This window comes from Hyperoodon ampullatus, assembly GCF_949752795.1.
Source record: "Hyperoodon ampullatus genome assembly, chromosome: 3".
NCBI lineage: Eukaryota > Metazoa > Chordata > Mammalia > Artiodactyla > Ziphiidae > Hyperoodon > Hyperoodon ampullatus.
Genome location: NC_136916.1, coordinates 74,652,746 through 74,678,256, shown reverse-complemented (window position 1 = coordinate 74,678,256; position 25,511 = coordinate 74,652,746). Strand labels below are relative to the sequence as shown.

The 25,511-nt window shown below is 50.6% G+C and overlaps 1 protein-coding gene across 2 annotated transcripts; it reads left to right on the top strand.

Annotated features, from left to right (window-relative positions):
- Window positions 1-640: 640 nt before the first annotated feature.
- SYNM (synemin) lies at window positions 641-25,137 on the top strand (the record flags this gene model as incomplete). 2 transcript variants are annotated; one of them, XM_079700086.1, is made up of 5 exons in its annotated part: window positions 641-1,450; window positions 9,605-9,729; window positions 19,427-19,497; window positions 21,464-23,877; window positions 24,799-25,137. In XM_079700086.1, the coding sequence occupies 5 exons, from the start codon at window positions 641-643 to the stop codon at window positions 25,135-25,137; spliced, it is 3,759 nt and encodes a 1,252-aa protein (XP_079556212.1). The 2 variants fall into 2 exon arrangements, with proteins under 2 accessions (XP_079556212.1, XP_079556211.1); XM_079700085.1 differs by having other exon boundaries at window positions 21,464-25,137.
- Window positions 25,138-25,511: the final 374 nt, after the last annotated feature.

Below are 25,511 nucleotides of genomic sequence, written 5' to 3'. Positions count from 1 at the left end.
TGGTTCCTGAGAAGGCCCTCCTACCCTGCCAAGCTGGAAGAGGTGGAACAGCAGAACCCCTGGTAACGTGGGGAGCTGAAGAATTGAGAACAAATGGCTGCAGGCTGAGTCCAGGCAACCGTGAGCCGCTCTACAGTACCCGATGCCCCAGTACGGTCCGAGAGACCTTCGTACTGATGGGACTTCCATACAGGTCTGGGTGCTGACATCACAGCAGCTGTGTGGCCTGACAAGCAACGGCCAGGTGACGATATGCACCTGGGTGAATGGGAGAAGGACAGTAACGGGGAGTCTTCCTCAGCATTCCTTCTATGAGTCCTGCCCGCCGTTACCCGACAGCCGGCGACGAGGACTCACGACCGCCCACGCCTTGGGTTGGACAGACGCGCGGCGCCACCGTCATTCCGGCAGGGGGCGCTGTCCGGCCACAGTGGCCGCGCCGGGCCGCGCTCTGATTGGCTGGAGGCCGTGGCCCGCGCCCATTCCCGCCCTCCCGGCCTGTTAAGTGCAGCCTCTCGCCAGCTCCCGCCCCAGTCTGCGGGCCTCCGGAGTAGCGGTGCGGCGGGAGCGGCACAGCAGAGGGGACAAGACCAGGGTAGGAGGGAACTGGCCGGCTGGGAGAGACCCTTACACCATCAAGATGCTGTCCTGGCGGCTACAAACGGGCTCCGAGAAGGCCGAGCTGCAGGAGCTCAACGCCCGGCTGTACGACTACGTGTGCCGGGTACGGGAGCTGGAGCGCGAAAACCTGCTCCTGGAGGAGGAGCTGCGCGGCCGGCAAGGATACGAGGGCCTGTGGGCCGAGGCGCAAGCCCGCTTCGCCAAGGAGGCGCGCAGCCTGCGGCAGCAGCTAGACGAACTGAGTTGGGCCACAGCGCTGGCCGAGGGTGAGCGCGACGCGCTGCGGCGTGAGCTGTGGGAGCTGCAGCTGCTGGGCGAGGAGGCACGCGCAGCCCGTGGCCGCCTGGACGCCGAGCTGGACACGCAGCGGCGGGAGCTGCAGGAGGAGTTGGGCGCGCGCGCCGCCCTCGAGGCGTTGCTGGGCCGGCTGCAGGCCGAGCGCCGCGGCCTAGACGAGGCCCACGAACGCGACGTGCGGGAGCTGCGCGCGCGCGCCGCCGGCCTGACCCTGCGCTACCGCGCCCGCGCCGCCGGCCCCACCGCGCCCCCGCCGCGCATGCGGGAGGTCCACAACGGCTACGCGCTGCTTGTGGCCGAGTCGTGGCGGGAGACCGTGCAGCTGTACGAGGACGAGGTGCGCGAGCTGGAGAAGGCGCTGCGGCGCGGCCAGGAGAGCCGGCGCGAGGCCGAGGAGGAGACGCGGCTGTGCGCACAGGAGGCGGAGGCGCTGCGGCGTGAGGCGCTCGAGGTGGAGCAGCTGCGGGCGCTGCTGGAGGATGAGCTGCTGCGGGTGCGCGAGGCGTACGAGCTGCAGGCAGAGGAGCGGCAGGTCAGTGCGCTGGGAAGCCCCCAGCCCAGGCCCGCGCGCCTTGCGGGAGGGGGCCGCGGGGGAGCGGTGGGGCTCCCCGGACCACGGCTCGTTCATGACAGGTGCGACGTCGCCCACGGGCGGGGCCGGCCCAGAGGGTGCCGGTGGGGACCCAGGCGCCGAAGGGACCGCCCTGCTCTGCAGTGGGGCCTCAGGGTCCCGGCATCTCGCCAGCCCTGGCCCTTTGACTCTGTGGGCGAGTGCCAAGTGGCAGGTCCCGCTGGATAGACCCGTCCCTGCCCTTCTGTTTGGTTGTCAATTTCTTTGGCCCTTGGCATGACTGGGTGCATCCTGACAAATGACCCCCTCAAGCTCTAGGTTCTCTTTCAATTTCCTGTGCTTCGAAGACCGAGTTCACTGAAAAGTCAACCAAGAAGCCCCAGAAGTGACTTCCAGAGGTGACAGCTCCTTCCTTCTCAGACAAGTCTCAGTGTTGGGAGGTTTCTAGGCAATGGCCAAGTCCTTATCGTGAGCCGTTCAGAATGGCAGCCCCGCTGGCACTAGGGCTCCCCTGGGGAAAACTTAACTTGTTTGACAAATCGCTTTTATTTTGCCAGGATGATTTCCCAGTTGGAAGCAGCTGGTGGTGGCTCCCTGGGCCCCTGCCTCATTTGTTCTTAGGAGGGGCAGTTATCTTAATGCAGAGAAGAGCATTAAGATCAGAGATGTTTTTCTCACAGTACAAGCTGATGTCCGATCTCTGGGTTGTGTAAAAGCTGTGGTAACGCAGGTCCCTATGGCAGGATGTTATTACAAGTACAGGTAATAGAAACAGTTCCTATTTCAGAGAAGCAGAGCTCAGACTTCTGACCCTGACACGGTGACACCTGTGGCTGGATTTATTGTCTGTACACCTAGTCCAGTCCCAGGGTTAGCCCTGGTCCTGCCCAGTCTGGGCCAGAATTGGAAGTATTCCCAAATCCTACTGTCATTAGTTCTTAGGATGACAGTTTAAGACAACATCCACACAAATTCAGAAATATTTTAAAGGGAACAGCTTTTAGCTTCAAGTTAAAAATTTGTGTTGGAGTGATTTTGTGCCTTTTAAAAAAATTAGAAGTAAAGGAAACATGGCAGTTGTGGCATAGAGGCCTGTGGTGACCTCACAGGCATCCACAAATAATCAGCAGTTACCTGTTGGCTACCCCTGGTCCTTAGCACTGTACTGGGGCTTCACTCTTCAAAGAACTAGAGCCTGGATGGGAAATCATATAAAGCAATACAGTACAAAGTTGTTTGGAATTTAATCTTTTGGATCGTTGGTTTTGTTTGGCCTGTGCCTCATAATTTTCAAAAGCCTTCTGCTGGGGTTGTAGGTGGGACAAGAGCAGGGGCCGGTGAAGTATGTGCTGATTTCTGGAGCTAACTCTAGATTCCAGAGCGCTTCCCTTTCCAATGATGGTGGCCAGGGATGCCAGTTCCATGGGGCCCCATGCTCTGTGTTGAGTGAAAGTTAAAAAGTGCCTTTAATGTAAGCTTTCACAGAGCTTTTAACCAAAGAGAAGCGCCTGCCAAACTCACTGCCCACTGAACCCCTTTGTAGGAACCCCTGCTACCACCTCAGGGGTCCCTGCTGTGCAAGCAGGTTTGGAAAAGGTTTCTTTGAGGCGTGTTTTGTGGGCTAAATCCCCACCATTCGTTTGCAGTCATAGCTCACTTGGCTCATTTTGGACCTGGAAGCTCTGGTTTCAGTGTTCTTTTTTAGCAGCAGAACCCTTTCCCCCCCAGTTAACTCTTAAGTGCACTGCCAGATATGAAACAGATAAAAGCAGAGTTCCTCTGATTCCAGGACAGGTGGGGACCTGAAGTGCCATTCAGAATCACCTTCTTTGACACAGGGACTCCAGGGCCCTTCCCTGGGGTCACACCTGCCCCAGAACTAGGATCCCACCTTCCTGTCCAGTGATATCTCTCCTATTGGAATTTGCTTGTTTCCCCTAAAAGGAAAATGTCTGTAAGGACTTGGATATTTTTCAGTTCCAATTTGTGGCTGTTTCATTGTACTGCTTGTTTGCTTATCCATAGCCTGAGTCTTTCACCAGTTATCTTAAAGCAACCATATTTCAAGTTGCATTCCAAAAGACTCAATACCAAGCATTAGTATTTTTTTAAGAAGTGTAAAAATGCTAGATATTTTGTTAAAGAATAAATATTGATGATTTAACCCCAAGCCCCTGATGTTTTCAAATTCTATAGAAGCTTAGCCTGGGAAGACTGAAAATATCATAAAACCTGATTTAACTAATTTACTGTAATAAAAGTTTCATTACTAAGAGTTAGCCTTTATCGAGAGCTTTTTGTGTGGCAGGTACCAGAGGTACCAAGCCCATCACATGTTTATTCACTCTCAGTCCTCACATCAGTCTTAGGTGGTGGGTACTAATATTTATCCCATCTTACAGATGATGAAACTGCGGCTCATAGGTCACCTAGCTAGTAAGTAGCTAAGCCTGGGTTTGATTCATGCTGCATTGCCTGAGCAACTAACCACTGGGCAATATTCCCTCTCTTCTATCTGTTCTATTAAAGATGAACTTTAAACCAGTATTCAGTTTGCTTTTATAGAACAATGATCAGGGTTCTTCCTAAGGGATAGCTCAGAGGTGCCTGTTAATCTACAGTCCTAAAATGCTTTCAGACCCTTCCAGCTGGCTGTTGTCAGAATAGTTTTAGTGTTAAGTCTTTCATTTACTTTTTAACGTGTGCCATACGTTTGTTTGTTTGTTTGTTTGTTTGTTTTTGCGGCACGCGGGCCTCTCACTGTTGTGGCCTCTCCCACTGCAGAGCACAGGCTCCGGACACGCAGGCTCAGCGGCCATGGCTCACGGGCCCAGCCGCTCCGTGGCATGTGGTATCTTCCTGGACCGGGGCACGAAGCCGTGTCCCCTGCATCGGCAGGCGGACTCTCAACCACTGCGCCACCAGGGAAGCCCTGCCATACGGTTTTAATGGGAACCCCTCTCCCTCATCTGGAGGCAGGAACGCCCACGTAGTGCCCAGGCTCTGGGCTGGCACTGCAGCTTGAGGGGGAAAGGTGCTCCCTAGGACTCTCTTTCTGGGAAAACTGGGCCTTCCCAGATGGCCTACATGTCTTAGAACTCTCTGGGAGGCCCCTCGCCTCAGATTTGCCCTAGAAAAGTTTGCTGAACTGACATCCAAGTTCCCAAGATTTTATATGTAGTTCAGATCACTTGAAGCCTAATTAATACACCCTGTCTCCCAGTCTGCAGGAAGGGGCTTCAGATAAAAACTGTAAGATGTTTGTGATTTACACCAGCCTTACCCCATAAACATTGAGATTTTGGCTTGTGAAAGTGCACTCTTAGCCTCGAGGCTGACTGTGGCCAGCTTCCACACCCCCAAGACATGACTGAATGAGAACTTTCTTTCGATTGGAATGGAGTTGGTTTAGCTGCCCTACCTGGGTCTGAATTGTGGCTCTGCCACTGTTTGTGTCTCCGTTTCCCCACCTGTTAACTAGGGGTAATGAAGATGGCCCACAGGGTGCATCCCCATTCAGTTCATTCATTGAGTACTTGCCTCTTAAGTGCTGGGGGTACAGCAGGGAGCATAACAGAAGCAAAACAGAGAAAGTCCTTGACTGCACAGGTCTGGAGGTGGAAACGGTTCAGTGTTGAGGAGCGGGCGTGGCTGGGGCGAGGGGGCGAAGGTGGCCTCTACAGGACCTGGGCTTCGGCTCTGAGCGCGTGGGAAGTCGCTGGAGGGCTCTGCGCAGAGGCGGGTGGTGACCCGAGTCTTCGTGGGATCTCCCTGGCTGCTGTGATACACATAGACTGTGTGGGGCACCTGTTGGAGTAGGGAGACCTCTGTAGGAGACACTTGCCACCGTCAAGGCAGTAGGTGCTGGAGGCTTGGGCCAGGGGCAGCAGCGAAGGGCAGAGGCAGGAATCTACCCTGAAGTTGAAGCCCACGGGGTTTGTGGATGGATTGGATGTGGTGGGAGAGAGAGGGAGAAATCAAGTCCGCTCCAGGGCCTGGGGCCTGAGCAGCTGGAGGAAGAGGGTTGGTGCAGGAAGGCAGGCTTGGGTGGGAGAGCAGATTTCAGTTTGAAATGCCTCTGAGATACCCACCTGGTCTTGTAACGTAAAATGATGGGGCTAGAGTTCACGGTGTTGTATGGGCCAGAGCTATAAACACTTAGTTAGCATCCAATCAATGCTTGTTATTAACACACCTAGTTTTTGCATCTAAATGAGGTTATCACAGAATTTAAATTCCCTCGAGCTCTCTAACGTTCAAGATTCTCAGTGCGTGACCGTGACACTTGCAAGCTCTTCCTGTTGTGTCTGGGTGACTTGCTCAGCAAGGAGCTGCTCAAGTTTGGTTAAGAGAAAGTGAATTCTTTGGACAATGAGGGCAGCAGGCTTTCCCTGGTGTAGCCTACATTTCATCACCAGTTGTGATGCTGCCCAAACGTTCTCTAAATAGCAACTAAAAAGGTGACCTTTCTCCCCAGCTCTAACATTTGGCAAAACTGCTCCTGCTTGGGTTAGAATTAGCTGCTGTGTCTCAGGCTCCAGTGCCTTGGCTTGGCCCACGGTTTGAAAACTTCTGGAGAAGTGGAGGCCAAGTCTGAAGCTTTATTCAACCAGCAGGATCGGTTACAATTTCTGTGAAGACTGTTGGGAGCCAATAATTCTTACATTCCTGCTTCCAAAAGTCAACGAATTTTCCTTTGACAGTTTAGGAAGAGTTGACTCACATGGGAATGTGGTTGGAACTGCACTTATTTTAACTTAAACACAGTTTGATTTTCCTCCTCTTATTTTGCGGGGTGCAGAAATGTTCTGCACCCCCAGGAGGAAGAGAATCTTCGTGTTACCTCCTTGACATGGCTGGGAGATCTTGACCTGCTTAGGAGGCTTGTAGTTAGAGAACAGAATGTGTTTGTTTTTTTTTTCTAAGCATTTTAATAGCAATCAAACTTTTTTGTGAAGAAGACATTACTACACATTGTCAAATTTTAATATTTAGGTAGAATTTCCTATAGTAGGAAGGAGTCATATATTTATGTTTAAGGAACATTTTATACTGTAACCTTGTACCTGAGTTTATACTCCCTCTAAAATGGGGGAACATAGGCTTTTAACACTGAGACTTAACTATAGAATGTGTGAATGTTGTGACTAAATTCTGGCAACTGTCACTTAAATCAAGACTGGCCAATGGTCTGCTTTGATGAACCTCTTTATCTATTTATAATGCCAGTTTTGGAGGGTGTTTACACTTACCCACCCTGGGATACTAGCTAGCGGTTTTTAAATTTACTCCTTTGCTTTAAAAGCTAAGCGGCTTCAGTTTTTGTTTTTAGCATACTTTATATAGACAAAAAGAACCTAACAACAATTATTAACTTAGATATATAGAACTGCTATGAGAAGCAGAATTATTTACATGCTGATCATTCATGCATCTTTTTAGATGGTAAATCCAGTGTGGGATCTTAGTTACATTCATTCCTTAGTTTCATAAACATTACCTATTTACTTTGGACCGCCAGCATATTGCCAGGTGCCTTTGGTGGAGGGATTACATGAGAAATGAAAATAGATTCCTTCTCCCGTTGTCTTATAATTTTTAAATTCCACAAAGATAAATGTCTAAAAATGTATCCTGTTAATTGTATTCAGAAATAATGCTACGTTCCATTGCAGACCAAAAGTTAAAGTATATGGACTTATTCAAAGTTTAAATATTTGTTCAGTTAATTATTCCCCAGCATAACTATAAAATGTTATATAAAACTGTAATGCAGAGTAGGGCAAAACTGTAAAATGGTACAAATGAAGTCATTGTGTTTATTAATTAAAATATATTGTCGATTGAAAATAGTACATTTTGGGGACTTCCTGGTGGCGCAGTGGTTAAGAATCCGCCTGCCAGTGCAGGGGACATGGATTCAATCCCTGGTCTGGTAAGATCCCACATGCCACAGAGCAACTAGGCCCGTGTGCCATAACTACTGAGCCTGTGCTCTAGAGCCTGTGAGCCATAACTGCTGAGCCTTCGTGCCACAACTACTGAAGCCTGCATGCTTAGAGCCCATGTTCTGCAACAAGAGAAGCCACCTCAATGAGAAGCATGCCCACCACAATGAAAGAGTAGTCCCCGCTCACTGCAACTAGAGAAAGCCCGTGTGCAGCAACAAAGACCCAACGCAGTCAAAAATAAATAAATAAATAAATAAATAAAATAAATAAAAATAAATACATTTATTAAAAAAAAGAAAACAGTACATTTTGAGGAGGGTAACATTATCTTGATCATTTCATTTTAAATCTAGTTCACCGGTTGCATGCTGTGTGACTTGCATGTGAAGGGCATTTTTCTAGAGGCGGGGGCTGGTGGGATGCATGAGGCAGTGACAGGCTGTGCTTTGCAGTGTCTCGCAGCCAGGGCGGGGGACATGGACAGATGCAATTAACCAGGAGGGAGTGGAATTGCTATGGGGGCGATGTGAACACGTGCCCAGGGAGCACTTGTTAAACTACACGAGAACAGTCATAAAAGTTTATATCCAGGTCTGACTTTTGACATTTATGCCCAGAATATATTCTTGTCACATGAACATAACTTTTCTTCCCAGATGATTTTAAAGTAGCTTTTCTAGGTGAAACAAAGAACCCTGTATCATGAGTATGGGGGAAATTCTGTTTCAGATCTGAGTAACTTCTGTTTTTTTTTTTTGTTTTTTTTTTTGCGGTACGCGGGCCTCTCACTGTTGTGGCCTCTCCCGTTGCGGAGCACAGGCTCCGGACACGCAGGCTCAGCGGCCATGGCTCACGGGCCCAGCCGCTCCACGGCATGTGGGATCCTCCCGGACCGGGGCACGAACCCGTGTCCCCTGCATCGGCAGGCGGACTCTCAACCACTGCACCACCAGGGAAGCCCTAACTTCTGTTTTAAATATAGTAAAACCCCTGCTTTCTAGTCTTGCCTTATTTTATTTATTTATTTATTTTAAACTTCTCTTTATTTTTTATTTTAAACAGATTTATTTATTATTTATTTATTTATTTTTAATTTATTTTTGGCTGCGTTGGGTCTTAGTTGCGGCATGTGGGATCTTCGTTGAGGCATGCGGGCTTCTCTCAAGTTGTGGCATGCGTATTTTCTCTCTATAGTTGTGGCATGCAGACTCCAGGGCATGTGGGCTCTGTAGTTGTGGTACGCCGGTTCCAGAGTGCGTGGGCTCTGTAGTTTGTGGCATGAAAGCTCTCTAGTTGAGACTCGTGAGCTCAGTAGTTGTGGTGCATGGGCTTAGTTGCCCCGCGGCATGTGGGATCTTGGTTCCCTGACCAGGGATAGAACACACATCCCCTGCATTGTAAGGTGGATTTTTTACCACTGGACCGCCAGGGAAGTCCCTAGTCTTGGCTTATTTTAAATAGCATCTTACTTCACTAGTGTCATGTATTGACTTCCCTAAGCTGACTGATGTCTGAGCTGTAGAGATGCTTTACAAGCATTCATTATTATTAGGGAGCATGAACAGAGAAGCCCGTGTCCTAGCCACATCTTCCTTATGTGCTGATTAAAAAAAAAAAAGAAACCTTCCAAGTGGGAGAAATATAGTATTTAAAAATCATCCTTGGGACTTCCCTGGTGGTGCAGTGGTTAAGAATATGCCTGCCAATGCAGGGGACACGGGTTCAAGCCCTGGTCTGGGAAGATCCCACATGCCACGGAGCAACTAGGCCCGTGTGCCACAACTACTGAGCTTGAGCTGTAGAGCCCGCAAGCCACAACTACTGAGCCCACATGCCACAACTACTGAACCCCACGTGCCGAGAGCCCTTGCTCCGCGACAAGAGAAGCCACCACAATGAGAAGCCCGCACACGGCAATGAAGAGTAGCCCCCGTTCACCGCAACTAGAGAAAGCCTGTGTGCAGCAACGAAGACCCAACACAGCCAAAAATAAAAAATAAATAAATTTATTAAAAAAAATAAATAAAAATCATCCTTGCAATGTCTGCATTTTTAATAAACTTGGAGGTTTTTCATCTCTTTTTGTGTCCTGAGCTCTTGGTACCTTAAGTTCAACCCAGCAAAGCTCCAGTCCTCTGATCCCAAAACCTTCTGTTCTCTTTAGAGAGAGATCGCCTGCCTGGAGGATGAGAAGGCAGCCCTTACCTTGGCCATGGCTGACCAGCTGCGGGATTATCAGGAGCTCGTGCAGGTGAAGACTGGCCTCAGTCTGGAGGTGGCAACCTATAGGTAAGGATGCTGCGCTGAGTCCACCAAGCTGGAGCTGGTAGTGTGAAAGTCCCTGCAGCCTCCGTGGAGTGGCTGTGGCTTTGTGTTACTGAGCCCTTACTGCCTGCCAGACGCAGTGCTAAGTCCTTCACAGCTGCTCACTGCCCATAGTCACCCTCTGGTGGTGGACACCACACATCCCTTTTGCAGGTGAGGGAAGGGGCCTGGAAGCAGGGGTCCAGGCTGCTGAGGGCCTGTGCCTTACCCACCGAGCATGGCAGCCCTTGGCGGAGCCTCTGGCTGAATTGAGGGATGGTCCTAGGGCCAAGCTGATGGGGACCTTGCTGGGTCCCTGCTCTGGGAGCTATGCAGCCTGAGTCCTGCAGAAAGGATGCTGGTCAGGGCATGGGGGAGGGGAGAGGAGGCACTTGCCAGCCTGTCTTTCCCAAGGTCCATCTCCACAGTCTTCTTGGAAATCTCATGGGGTGAGCAATTGCAAAATTAAATTGGTAGGGTATTGAAACAAATGCTGAGTGAGATAAGCTGAGCTTTACTAATAAGGAAAACTTCAAAACAATCGGGCTTTATTTGGAGGAAGGAAGCATTAGAATTTTTTTCACTTGCAAGTGACAGAAGCCCTTCTCAGACTCAAGTCAAAAAAGGCATTTATTACTCATATAACTGGAAACGTCCTTAGTTTGGGGCATGGTAGGTTCATCTGGTGCCCGGATGGGTTGTCGGTGGGCCGTCCCTGCCTTCTCTGGCCCCTCCTGCCTTGCTCTGCCCCCACAGTGGCAGGAGGGGCCCCAAGCAGCTCCAGGCTTTTGTCCTTGCAATCCCCAATCCTGTGGTCAGAGGAGGGGGCTCTTTCCCACCATCCTAGCAGGACTCCTGGACCCGCTCTGGCTCTGCTGGGTCATGTGCCCATCCTTGGCTGGGGGAACAAAGTGCTTGAAAGGGGTCAGCTTCCCATGAGTCACATGGACTGAGATTTGGGTGGGAGGTACCCCAAACCAGGCATCGTTCTAGGGCGGATGCTGGGTCAGCCTAGAAAGCCCACATCTGTGCCCCTGTTAGGTGACACCTGGTGTCAGGTGAGGTCTTTTCTCTACAGAGGCAGTTGGATCGTCCTGTTTCCTTTTTGTAAAAGTTCTCTGGGTTGGAGTCAGGAGACTTTGATTTTATGCCTCATCTCTCTGGGATTTTGAGCCCTTTCCTTCCTCGCTTTGTCCTGCCCCCAGTTCTCTGTCATGAAAAGTCAGCGGGCACAGGTGGGCATCTTGCCTGAGAGGCCAGGGCCTTACCTCTCTGGTAGGTGTTCACAACCCTACCAGCTTAGCTTTCCTCAAGGCTGAGCTTTTTCTAGCTTTTCTCTTGGTCACGAGCCTTTTTCACTCATGTCGGCAGGGACAGAGTCTGTGGCCGGCCGCTTCTTTAACCCATTTAGGGATTGACTTGGCCGTCTCCTAGGAGTTTAGGAAACATCAGTCCTTTCTGGGAAGTGAGTGGTTGATTTCACTGTGTGCCTTCCTGAAGTCCAAGTTTGCGTGGGGAAAATGGGGAGCCCAGCCCAGGGGCCTGCATATGCCTGGTCCCGCCCAGCTCCAGACTGCAGCCTCTGTGGTTAGAACTGCTGCCGCCCCCCTGCCCTCCAGTGCTTAGGACTGAGTCTGGGAGATACCCACAGGTCTAAAAGACATACAGGCGGTAGAATATGACCTGTTTCTTTGCATCAGCCAAAAGCCTAGCATTTTTTTTATCACTGATAAGTGCCCTGAAGATAAACCCTTGTCATGTCTTATATGATTCTTTCAGTACTTTGTGCTGCTGCCTAAATTCTGAGGCCAGGTATGAAAATTCCTCTTCACAAGTGCCCATTTGATCTTTACAAACCTCGACCCTCCATCTCCGGGAAATTGACCTTCTTCCCACACCCTGCCTCTCTGAGGGCGGCAGGGACAGTCAGCTCCGTGGGGACCACGTTCCAGGGTCCCATGCAGTGTGACTGCTCACCAGCCCTGTCTAGAGGGGCTGAGGTGGCCAGTGCTGCGGCAGGCATTGCTTCGCCCGCCATGGCTGAGGTTGTGTTTCCCCGAAGTTTCAGGCCACTCCTCTAGCACTGCTCAGACAGACATGTGAGGTGTGTGAGCCACTGCTCACACACCGCACATGGAAGAGAAGGGCTGTGGCTCTGGAAAGCTGAAAGCACATCGCAGCATGGCTGGACTCTGTGGGCTGTGCTGAGGCCAGGTCTCAAGTATCATGAGCCCTTCCAAACCCAGATATTTAGCCCTTTCCGGTAACCTTAAAGAAGAAACGTTAAGGTAATAATAAAATGGTGCAACTCATAATTTATAGGGATAGACTTACAGTGTTTACGTAAATATATAATTTAACAAAATAGTAAAATTAAAGCAAACCTCAGAGTCTAAGACTGGTGGATTTCACCAAACCTAAGTTGGCCAGTTGGTGGCCAGGGAGACCGTGGCGCCTGGCCTGGCAGGTGAATGTGAGAATGAGCCCTTTGCTCCCACATTGCAGGTGATGATGGGCAGAAGCTGTGGGGCTGGGCTGGGGCTGAGGATGCTGAGAGAAGGGGGAAGTGTGGGAGAAGACAGGCTGGCACAGTTGTGCTCGCTCTTGTCAGCCTGTCTCCAGTGGTGTCATGTGGGGCTGGAGATGCTTATCCGCCTGATATGTCATCTCGAGGTTTTTCCTGACGTGTGAGTGCTTATTATACGAGGGGCTGAGTGATGAAAGGGGAGATTCTCAGAAACAGGACAGGGCGTGGTTCTCAGCTGCATCTGCACGTGGGCATCACTGGGAGAAGCTGATGAAGCATCGGCTCCTGGACCCAGTTTAGATACTCCCATCAGATTGGCACAGGGTGGGCCCAGGCACGGTAGTGCTAAAGCTCCGAGGATGATTGTCAGATGCATCCAGGGAAGAGAAACACTGGTCCGGGGCCTTGCTCACAGGGGCCTGTAGACCCATAGTGTCGGCATCACTAGGCATCTCAAACTTGTGGGAAACCTTGGGCCCACCCCAGACCTACTGATCAAAGTTGCCTTGTCACAAGATCCCAGGTGATTTGTGTGCACGCTCCTGTTTGCAGAGCAGCTCACGGGCATCCAGAAAGCTCTAAGCCTGTCTCACAGCAGCCTAGAGGACAAGACAAAGGATAGGCAGGCTGAGTGGGGGGCTGGTGCTGTGGGGGGCTGATGGAGTGTGCAGAGCAGGCTTCCTGGAAGAGGCAGTGCCAAGTCTTACAGGACGGGCAGCCAGGAAGAGACCATGTGGGAAGGGCTTTCCAGGCAGAGGGGGCAGCCCGAGTGAGGACCTGAGGACTGACCTAGCATGGCATCTGTGGCAATGCCAAGCATTCGGGCGTCCCTGGGCAGCTTGGTTTTGGGGGCTGTCATTGAGGGCCATGTATGTTGGGTGGATGAGAGCCACGCCCGTGAAGCCATGTTTTGTGAGCTGGGTGGGGTTTGTGCTCTCAGGCTGCTCTGGAGGTGCTCGGCATGCAGGGTGTGATGGCTGCTCAGAGGGGCTCAGAAGCATGCGGCCGGGTGCTGAGGATCGTGTGCTGTGGATAAGGCTGCGCAGACCGAGGTAGCCTCCTATCCCATGGGAAACAGGACGCGTCCCCCAAGACACACAAGTGCAAGAGTTCTGGAATCAGAAGGGAGTTGTGAGAATCAGGGAAGGTTTCTAGAGGAAGATGAGATTGATCTGGGTCTTGAAGGATGGCAGAGATTTGAACACAGACATAGAAGAGGGGGGAGGTGGGAAGTGGGGGGTGGCATGGGAGGAGGGAGGGAGAAGTATGGTTAGGTGAAAAGTCAAACAAGATGTTAAAATAACAGTATGCGTGTTCCAAGAAAATACTGTACATGGTTTACTGCCAGTGAACAGAGTTTGATAAAGATGGTTAGGAGAAGGAATGGAGAGCTTCAGGCCGAGGTAATTAAGAGAGATTTTCAAGGGATGTGGGATTTGATTTGGGCCTTGAAGGGGCAGGGAAAGTGGGGAATAGGAATTGGACTGGCAGAAAGGTGTCAGGAAGGAGCTCCAGGTGCACAAGTCAGGATAAGGAAATAAGTGGAGGAAGGAGAATGCAAGATGAGTCAGCAGAGGCCTGGAAGGAGGCAGATTGCAGGGGCCTCCATTGCCAGGCCACTGAGATGGGGCGGTCCCAGGGCCAAGGCCGAGGAGAGGGGAGCCAGCTGCTGGCAGGTGGAGTGCAGGAGGGTCTGGGCCTGGGGTGGAAGAGGTATGTGTGTCTGTGGGTGGGGGCAGAGGCTGCGGGAGGTGCATGTGGTGGTCGGAGCTTCGGGACCTGACATAGGTAGATACCCGAGGGAGCCTCCGCTCAGGGCTGGTGGGGGCAGTGATGGAGGGGCCGGGAGCAGGAGGTTTCTGGGTAGGAACGTGGGCAGACGTGCTGCTGGGCACACACCCTTGTAAACTAGATCACCCCACACTGAGCCCTTTCCACAAAGCAGGTGGAGAGGGCTCAGTGGGCTTATTCAGACTTAGTGTATAATCTGAAGATGGTGAAACTGACAGTATTCAGAACCCACCATGTCCCAAACCCCTCCACTGCTGACATAAAGATCAGGCCCAAAAGCTATCGATTGAGAACTTGCAGAAACACAGTTAAAAAATAAATAGAGCACTCCTGCCCCCATCCCTGCCCCCATCCCTGCCCCCATCCCTGCCCCCGCCGAAAAAGAGAACAGAACCCAGCCATCAGGAGTAAGCTGTTAGAAAATATACTGGAAGAGAAAAGATAGTCAAAATTGAAACAAAAAAATGCAAAAATAACCCAGGAATAAACTGACTCCAGAAACCACAAAACTGAGGGTAAGAAGGGGCCCATCCTGGATTTCTTATCTGGGGGACAGATGATGAAATCTCCATCAAAATTTTAAAAGAGGCTTTGTTTTTTATGTTTTGGGGGTGGAGAATATAACAATTCTGGGTTTTACCTGAAAAAATGGAAAGCAGGGCCAAAGGATTTCTCAGACAGAAAACACTAAAGGGAGTCTTGCCTGGCCAGATATGAAATGTAGTGCAAAGGTTTCCTGCCTGGGGACTTTACGGCAAAGTCCTTTTAAAAGGTTAGTTTCTTTGTATGTCTGTGCTGGGGGAGGACGTGCAGAGCCCCCCTTTACTCTTTCTGATGGCAGTGGGCAGAGGTGGCGGGTTTTAACTGAGAATATTCAGTCTCTAGATTTAGACTGCTAATGAAGCAGTACAGATAACGCTTGACATTGCTAATTTCATCATCTTAATGATGTTTCTGGTTGCTCCATTGTTTTTAAGATCACCTGTACCTTTTTATGTGTCTGTTCAAAGGAGAACATTTCTTGGGAAGTTCTCAAGTTCTTGGAGAAATTAATTAAAAATTAATTAATTTATTTATTTTTGGCTGCATTGGGTCTTCGTTGCTGCGTGCAGGCTTTCTCTAGTTGCGGCAAGTGGGGGCCACTCTTCGTTGCAGCGCGCGGGCTTCTCATTGCAGTGGCTTCTCTTGTTTTGAAGCGCGGGCTCTAGGCACATGGGCTTCAGTAGCTGTGGCACGCGGGCTCAGTAGTTGTGGCTCGCAGGCTGTAGAGCGCAGGCTCAGTAGTTGCGGCGCACAGGTTTAGTTGCTCCGCGGCATGTGGGATCTTCCCAGACCAGGCCTCGAACCCGTGTCCCCTGCATTGGCAGGCGGATTCTTAACCACTGCACCACCAGAAGTCCCCATTTTGTTTTTTTAAAGTTGAATCCTATTTTTGGGAAAACCTATAAAAATGTGTTAACACTGAGACTTACTGGTTATTAGGTGAAAAATTTGAAGTTAATAAAATCTTGTAGTTTTAAGGATAGATAATTAGGATCAACGGACACATTTGGTTGTTAGCCTTACCCACATCATTGCGTAAATGAATTAGCCCTCAGTTAACCATGACTTTAGGTAACCAGAATCCCTTCCCTTCTTGAACTACTTTGGTTAATGGAAAATCACCTTTCTTCTGAGGTCAATAGAAGATGATGTAGATGACGATGATGATGATGATGATGATGGCTGATATTTATTGTCACATATTCTGTGACAGCCATTGTCGCAAGAACTTTCCAATCACTTTATTAATTACCACCGCAAACCTGTGAGCGCTCCCTGTTTCAGAAATGGGGAAACTGAGCCACAGAGGGTTTGAGTGGCTTGCCCAAGGTCATAGGACTAGGAAGTGGCAGGATTTGAATCCAGGCAACCTGATTCTGGAGGTTTCTTTGTTAACCACTCCCTGTGCTTCCTTTTTCTGCTTTATTAGTAATCTTATTCTTTATGTCAGTCTTTTTTTTTTTTTCTGTCTCTGGAATTGACAAATGGGCTTTCCTTATGTGATTTCATCCCGAGCACAGAGGGAATGACCAGAGGCTGCCTGGCACCACTGCCTCCTTGCTGTCTTTCACATGCCTGTGCTTGGGACAGACCCTTTCCAAACCAGACGGTGATGCTGGTTCTGTGGATGGACTTCCCCTCTCTCCTCCTTTCCCACTCCAGTCCCCAGTCTAGAGTGACAGGCGGTCCCCTGTCCTCTCTGGAGCTGGGGCCCAGGGAAGCTCCTTCTCCCAGCCCCTCCCCACCTTTCCTCCGAGAGCTTGTGTTTTGCCAGGAAGCACCACGTGAAACATCTCTCCACCCAGGACCAGGCAGCCTCCCCCACTGGCATTGCTTCTGGAAACATCCCCCGACTCTCCCTCCTCCCTGACGCTTGTCCCTGTTTCTGGTGGGCGTGCAGGGCAGCCGCCTTGTGCCCACTGTGTGGAGCAACAACATATGTGCCCTGAGCTGCCATCAGGATGATCTGTCCCAGACGGGAGCCCCGCTGCTGGCTGGCCCGTGGGTGGTCTGTTAGGGCCTGGCACCCAGCCAGGGGCCGCATTAGCGCTCCCTTCCAACTAGTGGGCTTGTCTCGGCGGCCTTAATGAGGCCAGGGACGTGGTTTTCCAGCACATGTCTGCTTGTTTTCCTGCCTTTCGAGAGGCTGCCAACCCATGGGCCTGTGTGAGATGTTCACTTATAGCCCGTGATTCAGGCGGTTGGCATTTCTCACTGGCACGGCGGGTCCCAGGCAGTGCTCTTCTGCCGCTCCCCAATCACCAGAGAATGCTTGACCTGCTCCTTCAAGTTGTACGGGTCTGTTCCTTAAAAACCTTCCTTTGAGAGCTTTTGGGGGAAATGACCCTTTTTGGCCTTGCCCCAGGTGCTTTGTTTATGCCTCTGCCACCTAGTCTTGTGAGCTGTGCTGGTGGAGACGGGTTGTCTTGTGTCATTGGTGGGGGGGCGGTTCGTAAAGGCATGGATTCAGGGACCAGTGTCCCAGCATGCCTGTGAGGCCCTTTGCTGGGCGCCCAGGTCAAGAAGGTGGCTCCTGCCTGTTGGACCAGCCGTTGGGAGTAGGAGTCACTGTGGACCTGAGCTCTTCCCTAGTGGGAGCTGCTGCTCTTCCCTGTAGGGCCATTTTGATTGAAATCACCTAGAGATATTGGATCTGCTTTCATTAGTATGGTCTGGAGGGTCTGTCTGCAGGATTTGTTCTAAAATGTATGTGAAATGGCACCATCTCTGGCCCTGTAGGGAGGCCCAGGCAGCTTGCCGGGGCTGCTGAGTGCCCAGGCCTGGGCTCCCTTTCTCTCGCTGATGAGTGCAGGCCTGCTCTCCAGTCTGCTCACTGTAGGGCCAGGATGCCCATCGTCGTCGGCCCAGTGTGGGGTTGCCAGGAGGACTTGGTGAGGTAGAGGGGAGGGTTAGAGCCTGCTTGGTGCTCTTAGGGCTGGTGAAGGCCTTGGGCACAGGAGCATTAGTGCTGTGTCACCCCTCGGGGTCTGGTGCCCCCTCCTAGGAACGATAGTACCTGACTCAGGGTCCTGAACTCAGTAAAAGTTTGGTGATGGTTTGGATTTTCCCTGAAAGAGAAGCAAAACCATTCCCCTTTGAGGGGAGAGGGAAGAAATTTTTCCCCCAAGGGGATCTTCTTTATCCTGACCACCCCCCACACCCCACCCCGGTCATCAGTTCTCTGCTGACCTGGATGCCCTGGCAGCACTTTCTGTCCTGACTTGGGCAGCTAACGTGGGAGCCCTGTGGTACCTGAGGCTTCCTCCCGAGCAGGCAGAGGGAAGATCTGAAATAGGACTTGGCTTCTCAGTAGCCCCCCGTGGACCCTTTGCTGTAGGATGCTACCTTTCCTGCTACTGTCATCCTGGGGCACAGACCCTCACAGGCTGACTTTTACCTTGAACGTGTTCCTTTTATTCTATACAGACCTCGGGATTTTCTCGGCAGTGGAAGCTATTTGTGTTCCTGGAACCGAACATGCTTGGTCATGAGGGTGTGGGATTAATGGGCTGGTGTCCTGTTTCCTGGCTCTCACCTGGCATGGAGGGCAGGGCTCTGGACGCGGCCCCTCGGCTTCCTGCGTCCACACATGCACACTGCAGTCGCAGCTTCCAGGAGAACCCTCCTGTGCACACCTGGACTGGAATCCCTCTCACCCTTGTCTTTGCTTTTTCCTCAGGGGGGCCTCCTGGCTCTCTTCCACCTGCCCACAGTGTTCTCGCATTTGTGGGAATCACTGCGTTTGAATCAGTGGAAATAGAACTTGGCCCTGGTCTGCCTGATCCGAGAGTCCCCACCCAGCTCCGGCGTCCCTTCCCTCTTTGGCTGCCTGGCTCTCAGTGGTCAGATCAGCATTTCCAAGTGGGCCCCGCTTCTGCTTGCCCTTTGCCATACACAGTATACTTCTTGGAACTGACATTAGTGACCTCACACATTGCCCTAGCAACTGAGCAACTGTTGTGACCGCAGCAGCCCATGTCCTAGGGTCTCCAAGCGATGGACATCCCGCACTGACCCACTGCGGTGTGCTGGGGCTATGGGGCCTGACCTCTGCTCTCTCTTCAGGGCTGTGAGTCATAGACGTGAATAACAACTTAATGAAGACTCTAGAGTTTTACACTTTGGGAGCTAGACATGGCCAAAGAAACCACCTGGTCCAGTGCATTTTGCCATTTTATCAGAGGAGATAACTGGATGCTGCCTGGAATGAGACCCCTGGGGGCCATGGTGGTGGAGGGGGGTGGTCTGCAGCTCTTCCTTCTCCTCTTATGCCTGCCCTTTCCATCTCTCCTCTTTTTTCATCTCTAAGATGTCCCCATGGAGCCCAGTATGAAAACTGCAGACGCAGTCTGGCTGCCTTATTTACAAACAAATGTCAGTCCTTATTCTGCCCTTAGTCAGCCCCTGACCTGTGACTCCAGAGAGACCCCAGTAGTAGTAGTAATTGTTTTGGGTCCCTGTAGCCCAGGGTGACCTGCCAGGCATGGGCCCTTCCTTGCTTCCCAGGGAAGCCAGACCCCCGACCTCCCTTCCTGGGCCCACATCCCTCTGTCTCCTCCTTCTCCATGCCCTGGGTTTGGAAGGGTTTTCTAGAAGGCCTTGGCTCTCCAGTCCTTCTGAAGCCCTGGCCCCCTCATTTTGTTCATTTAGCTGAGAGACACTCTCTCCAGCCAGGTCTGCTGGGGTGGGCTTGCATCCCAGTAGTGCAGCATCTGCAGACACATGACACTGTGACAGTGTATCATTGACCAGATCGACAGCTAACAGAGGCACTTCTTGTCTTTTATTTCCTAATCAGTTTTTTAAAAATAATTTTTACAGAGCCTTACTGGAAGGAGAAAGTAATCCGGAGATACAGATCTTGACTGAGCGCATTGAAAATGTGCCACAAGGTAAATATAAGGGAAGCTTATCATTTAACGTTAAGGTGCTGTCTATCTGAGCAGGTTCATTCCATGGATAAAGAGTAAAGCATCATTTATCTGGAAGAGTTGGGGTTAGATAAGAGTTTTCAGATACCTGTCATTTGTCCCTCTCAAGTATCAAATAGATTTTATTTAATGGGCCATAATTTCAAAAATAATGCAAATGAAATTGTGTGGGAAAGGGCTTCATTAACTCATTTGTTCATCTAGCCAGTGTTTGAGGGTGCTTCCTACCCAACGTGGTGAGGGAGGAGAAGGCTGATGGAAAGCTGGGAAGTGTGAAGGGTGAGAGGTGGACATGGATTTCTTCATCACACCCTGTGGAGGGAACACCCTTTATAGACCAAGACTTATAGCCTTAACCCAAACCTAGGGAGGTGTTACTTTGTACAGCAGGCAATCAACACTGGAACTCGTGACCCCACCGGCGGGAGAGGTGGGAAGGATTACTCTGTTTCCACCAGCCTAGGTTTGCGTGGGCAGCTCAGGGTGGTGTGAGTGGCGCAGTGTCACCTAGTGCCCTGAAGTCAGCCTCTGTTCAGGCCAAAAGCTGCAGCACAAAGCCCGTACTTCCTGTAGCTGCACAACTGACATTAGAGAGTTAGTGTTCATCAGAAAGACCCGGAGAACCTGTAGGATAACTTTTTTTTTTTTTTTTTAAGTTTTCCCAGTCCTGTAAAACCTTAAAAAGCTTTCTGGCTAAGCAAGGGCAGATTACATTATGCGCAGTATGTTCTGTATACACCTTACTCTGTGTAGTTTCAGGCTCCATGAGTGTTGCCATGTTCAAAATCATGGTACATTGGGATTACATGTAGGTACTGGTTACTGCTGTCAGGAGAATGTGATTGTAACAATCTGGATAGGTGGTAGTTTTTAAAAAAAATAACACTGCCCATCTTTATTTTCAAAAACAACATCCCTATTAGACACTTCACAGATTGACAGGTCACTGGGTTCAGAATAATTTTGGTTCCAGTCATCTGTGACTGGAAGGGATTTGGTCTTAGTGTCCAGCAAGTTTGCTTTTGAATTTGAGAGTAAGGTTGGTTGGATGCCGTGGGGGAGACCCAGGGGGCGAGAAGCCTCTGCCCAGCTCAGCAGATGGGTGTGGGTGGGCACAAAGGGGTGCCTGCAGGGTGGCTGATGCTCCTGGCCCGGCCACATTCCTGCCACCAGCTGCCACCCCTAAGAGCAGGTACCCTGGGTAGCATGTCTGCGGATGGTCCAGAGCAAAGCAAGAAGCCCCATGGACTGCCTCCCAACCCCAGGACCATGACATTAAGACAGATTGTAGTATTGGTGATTGGTTGACTTCCTGCTTTGGCACCTTTTCAAATGAGTTGTTTGTATTAAACAAACAAACAAAAAGTATAAAAATAGAAGATATCAGGAATTTTAAAAAAAAGTCAAATTCTTCAATATTTGTGGGCCCAACATGAAAATCAATGAAAAATAAGAGCATAGTAAAAGGTGGAGGGGTTATGCCATTCAGTGTTTAGTATTTATGTACTCTGTAGTAATTATGAAACTCTTCTCTGCTAATCAGTAAAATAAAGTTATCTCAACAAAGTGGAAATGAAGGATTCCAAGTTGTGAAATTTCTGCCACATAAATAGCACCCCTAACGTCTCTGGCCATGTGCCATGCTTTACGATCACATGTTTGATATATTTAAGATGCATGAATGTTTTAAGATCAGTAATTGGAGAAGAGTGTTGTGTGGCATTCGTAGGGCTATATTTTATTGTCATAGATTTCTTTAAACTACCAGAAAAAAATAATTGGGGGGTTGAAAATATCTCATTTATAATGACCCTCCTGTGGTAATAGTGTATATTATGATGGGATGGGATTTGATCTATGGTGATGCTTTTCAGATGAAAAAAGGTAATGATGACTATCATTTTAATGCACTGTTCAATTTCTACAGAATCCAGAAACAAGCCCTATCAATATACCACCTCAGTATTACAGAGGGAAAATGAAAGAAATCTGTTTCCAAGGCAGAAAGCACATTCGGCGAGCTTCAGTCACAGCCTGGCGCCACGTTCTCAGACGGCTGTTAGAAGCGCTGCCAGAAGAGACTTCCTGGGCTCCAGATACTCTTCCTTTATCACTGCCCGGCAGGAAAACTCTTACAAAAAAACTGCCAGCAATCAAACCAACTTCAGAACTTTCTCTCCAACCACTGGTCTTTTAAGAAATACTGAAGCTCAAGTGAAAACATTCCCTGATAGACCAAGAACCGAAGGTATAAAGGGCCCCCCCACTAATCTAGCCAAAGAGTCTGCCGTTGCCCAAGAGCCCTACCAAGAATGTCGGGACGATGTGGTGGCAGGTGCTTCCGAGAGCACTTGGTCAAATGAGAGGACCGTCGTTTTGGGAAAGAAAATGGAAGCTAAAGCCACAAGGGAGCAGGAGAGAAACAGACCGGGAACCATCCAAACAAAGCGAGAAGAGAAAATGTTTGATTCTAAAGAGAAGGCTTCAGAGGAGAGAAACTTAAGGTGGGAAGAACTTACAAAGTTAGATAAAGAAGCAAGAAAGAGAGAAAGCCAGCAAATGAAGGAAAAGGCGAAAGAGGAGTCACTGAAGGAGAAAAGTGTGAGAGAGAGAGAGATACCGATCAGTCTAGAAGTATCCCAGGACAGCACAGCAGAGGCGGCCCCCCAAGGTCTCCAGACATCCCTAAAGAAGGATGCTGGTGATGGAACATGTAGAGGGGTGGAAACGAGAGAGGCAGGGCTCAGGCTGGGCACCAGCGACACTGCAGGCTCCCTGAAAGGTAATTCCATGACCGAAACCATAGCTGAGAACATCGTTTCCAGTATCCTGAAGCAGTTTACCCACTCTCCTGAGACAGAAGCATCTGCTGATTCTTTTCCAGACACAAAAGTCACTTACATGGACAGGGAAGAGCTTCCCGGTGACAGGAAAACAAAGACTGAGATAGTCGTGGAGTCAAAGCTGACTGAAGAGGTCGACATTTCAGATGAAGCTGGCCTGGACTACCTGTTAAGCAAGGATGCTAAGGAGGTGAAGGTGAAAGGAAAAGCAGCTGAGCATTTGATCGGAGATATAATCAGTCTTGGTCTGAAGGGGAGAGAGGGGAGAGCAAAGGTCGTCAACGTGGAGATCATCGAAGAGCCCGTGAGCTATGTCAGTGGCGAGAAGGCGGATGAGTTTTCTACACCATTCGAAGTGGAGGAGGTCGATGATGTGTCTTCGGGCTCCAAGGGGCTTGTTGTTGAGGAGGAAGTTGACAGAGAAACAGATATCACGTGCTCAGGGGATGAAGGTCAAAAGACCAGGCAGCCCCAAGAGAACATAACTCACTTTGAAGAAGTGACGGAGGCAGGTGACTTGGAGGGAGAGCAGAGTTATTTGGTGTCGACTCCGGACGAATACCCTGGTGGCCATGAGAGAGATGAAGGCTCTGTGTACGGGCAGATCCACATCGAAGAGGAATCCACCATCAGGTACTCCTGGCAAGATGAAATTGTGCCAGGGTCTCGGAGAAAAATGGAGAGGGACGATGCATTGGGAGAGAAGGTTGTGAAGCCACTGGATGTTCCAGAAGCATCTCTGGAGGGGGACATGGGTTCTACTCACTGGAAAGGACAAGTGAGAAGTGGTGAATTTCATGCTGAACCCATAGTCATTGAAAAGGAAATTAAAATACCACATGAATTCCACACATCCATTAAGGGAGGCTTCAAGGAACCCAGGCACCAGCTGGTAGAAGTGATTGAGCAGCTGGAGGAGAGCCTTCCGGAGCGCATGAAGGAAGAGCTGTCCACCTTCACCAGAGAGGATCAGGGCGGGCCCGGGGATGTTTCCGTTGATGTACAGAAAGTCCAGACCACGGGTGGCGGGGCTGTGACCTTAGTGGCTGAAGTCAACCTCTCGCAGACTGTGGATGCCGATCAGTTAGACCTGGAGGAGCTGAGCAGGGATGAAGCGGGTGAGATCGAGAAGGCCGTGGAGTCGGTGGTACGAGACGGCCTGGCTAGGCGGCACAGCTCGGCCCCTGGCAGCCCAGATGGGGAGGCCAGAGTGGAGGCCCCAGCTGCCAGCCGCGGCTTCAAGCGCTGGGCCACCCAGGAGCTGTACAGCCCCTCTGGTGAGGAGGCCGACACCGGCCAGGCCTCTCCCCACACGGAGCTGGTCACTTCCCAGGGCCCCGTGTCGGCCACCGTGGAAGTCACCAGCCCAAGGGGCTTTGCCCAGTCAGATGTGCTGGAGGATGTCAGTCAGTCTGTGAGGCACGTTCAAATAGAGCCCCCTGGAACTTGGAGGACTGAGCAGGTCTCACCTGAAGGACCCGCCGCCCAGGTGGTGGAGGTAAGTGGGGAAGGGAACCTGAGCTGGGCAGCAAGCTCGGCGGGAGCCAGCTCGTCTGCAAGACATGCTACGTTGGGTCCCGATCAAAGTCAATTGTCCAAAGAAATCTTCTTCCCAGGGCCTGACCCTCCCTGTCCAGGGACCGGGGACTCAGAAGAGCCTGGCCCGGCAGAGCTTTCCACAGATCCTGACAGGTCGGGGAGGCACAGCCCATTTGGCTCCCGACAATTTCATTCTAAGAGGGAAATTATTTTTCAGGCTCCCGCTTCTGAGGCAGGGAAGGTTGGTGATTATTTTTCAAAAGAAGAGTCAGCGGGTACCCAGACTTCTGTGAAGCACCTTCAGTTAGGCCCCAGGGAGGGGTTCAGTGAGCAGGTCCAGCTCACAGCCCCCCTTTCAGACAGAATGGAGTTGGGTGTCAGAGAAGCTTCTGTGCACACGGAAGTGTGGTCAGGGAATGGCACATCCATCAGGCACATCAAGACCGTGCCTCAGAGGCATCAAGGCACCGAGCAGATAGTTCCCCCACCCTCGGAATTTAGCGACTCAGAAAGCAAAGCCCACAGAGAGAGCTCGGCTGATGTGACCCAGGCCACCCGTAGTTACGCTGTGGGTAGGAAAATCCTGATGACTGAAAAGAGCACCTTCCAAAGGGCCGTTTCTGAATCGCCTCAGGAGGCTAGTTCAGGAGCCACATCAGGGGCAGAAGCGACATCAGGTGTGAGCAGATCCTTTAGGCATATTCAGCTGGGTCCTGCAGAAACCAACACCTCTGCACACGTTGTCTTCCACGGACCCATTTCCAAACCATTTGCACTTGCTGGTTCGGTAGACTCCCCTGAGGTAGGCGAGGTCGCAGACAATGGCAGAACACTAAGGCACGTTGCCCTGGGGCCCAAAGAAACTTCGTTTACCTTTCAGATGGACGTGAGTAACGTAGAGACGACCCCCGGCTGGACCCGAGAGGCCACAGTCCTCTTCCCCGCAGGGACAGAAGCAGAAGTTCATAGTGTGTCTGACCGTGATGCTTGGAGAGATGCCAGCAGTAGGAATGACCTGACAGCTGGCGTGAGCTTTCAGGGCTCTGCTGGGGACAGACACCAGGCCCCCGGGGAAAAGGGCAAGGAGCAGGCTGAGTTTGATAAGATGGTGCAGCTGCAGAGGATGGTAGACCAAAGGTCGGTGATTTCGGATGAGAAGAAGGTTGCCCTCCTCTATCTAGACAATCAGGAGGAGGAGAATGAGGGACACTGGTTTTGATAAACATATTTTGTTTTAAATGCCATCTTATTTGGTAACATACCGACACACAGAGGCCTTTACTTACTTTAGGGAAGGGAGGCGCACTCTTTATTAAAACCTCCCCCCTTTTTTACTTTCTTTAAAGAGTGCTGCAGGCAATGTCAATTTACTTGATAATCTGTAAAGAGTTCAAGCTAATTCATGCCTTAAAAGGCTTTGGAATTTTATTGAGTTGGAACTTTGACAAAAATATTTTTTATCTTTTTAGTCTTAAAAGTTCCTTGTTCTAGAGTTTTCTTTCTACTCTACCATTCTTGCACCAGGTCACAGAAATGCCTCACATCTGTTTGAAACTATATCTAGGTAAGATGCCTAAATGGTAATGAGATTAA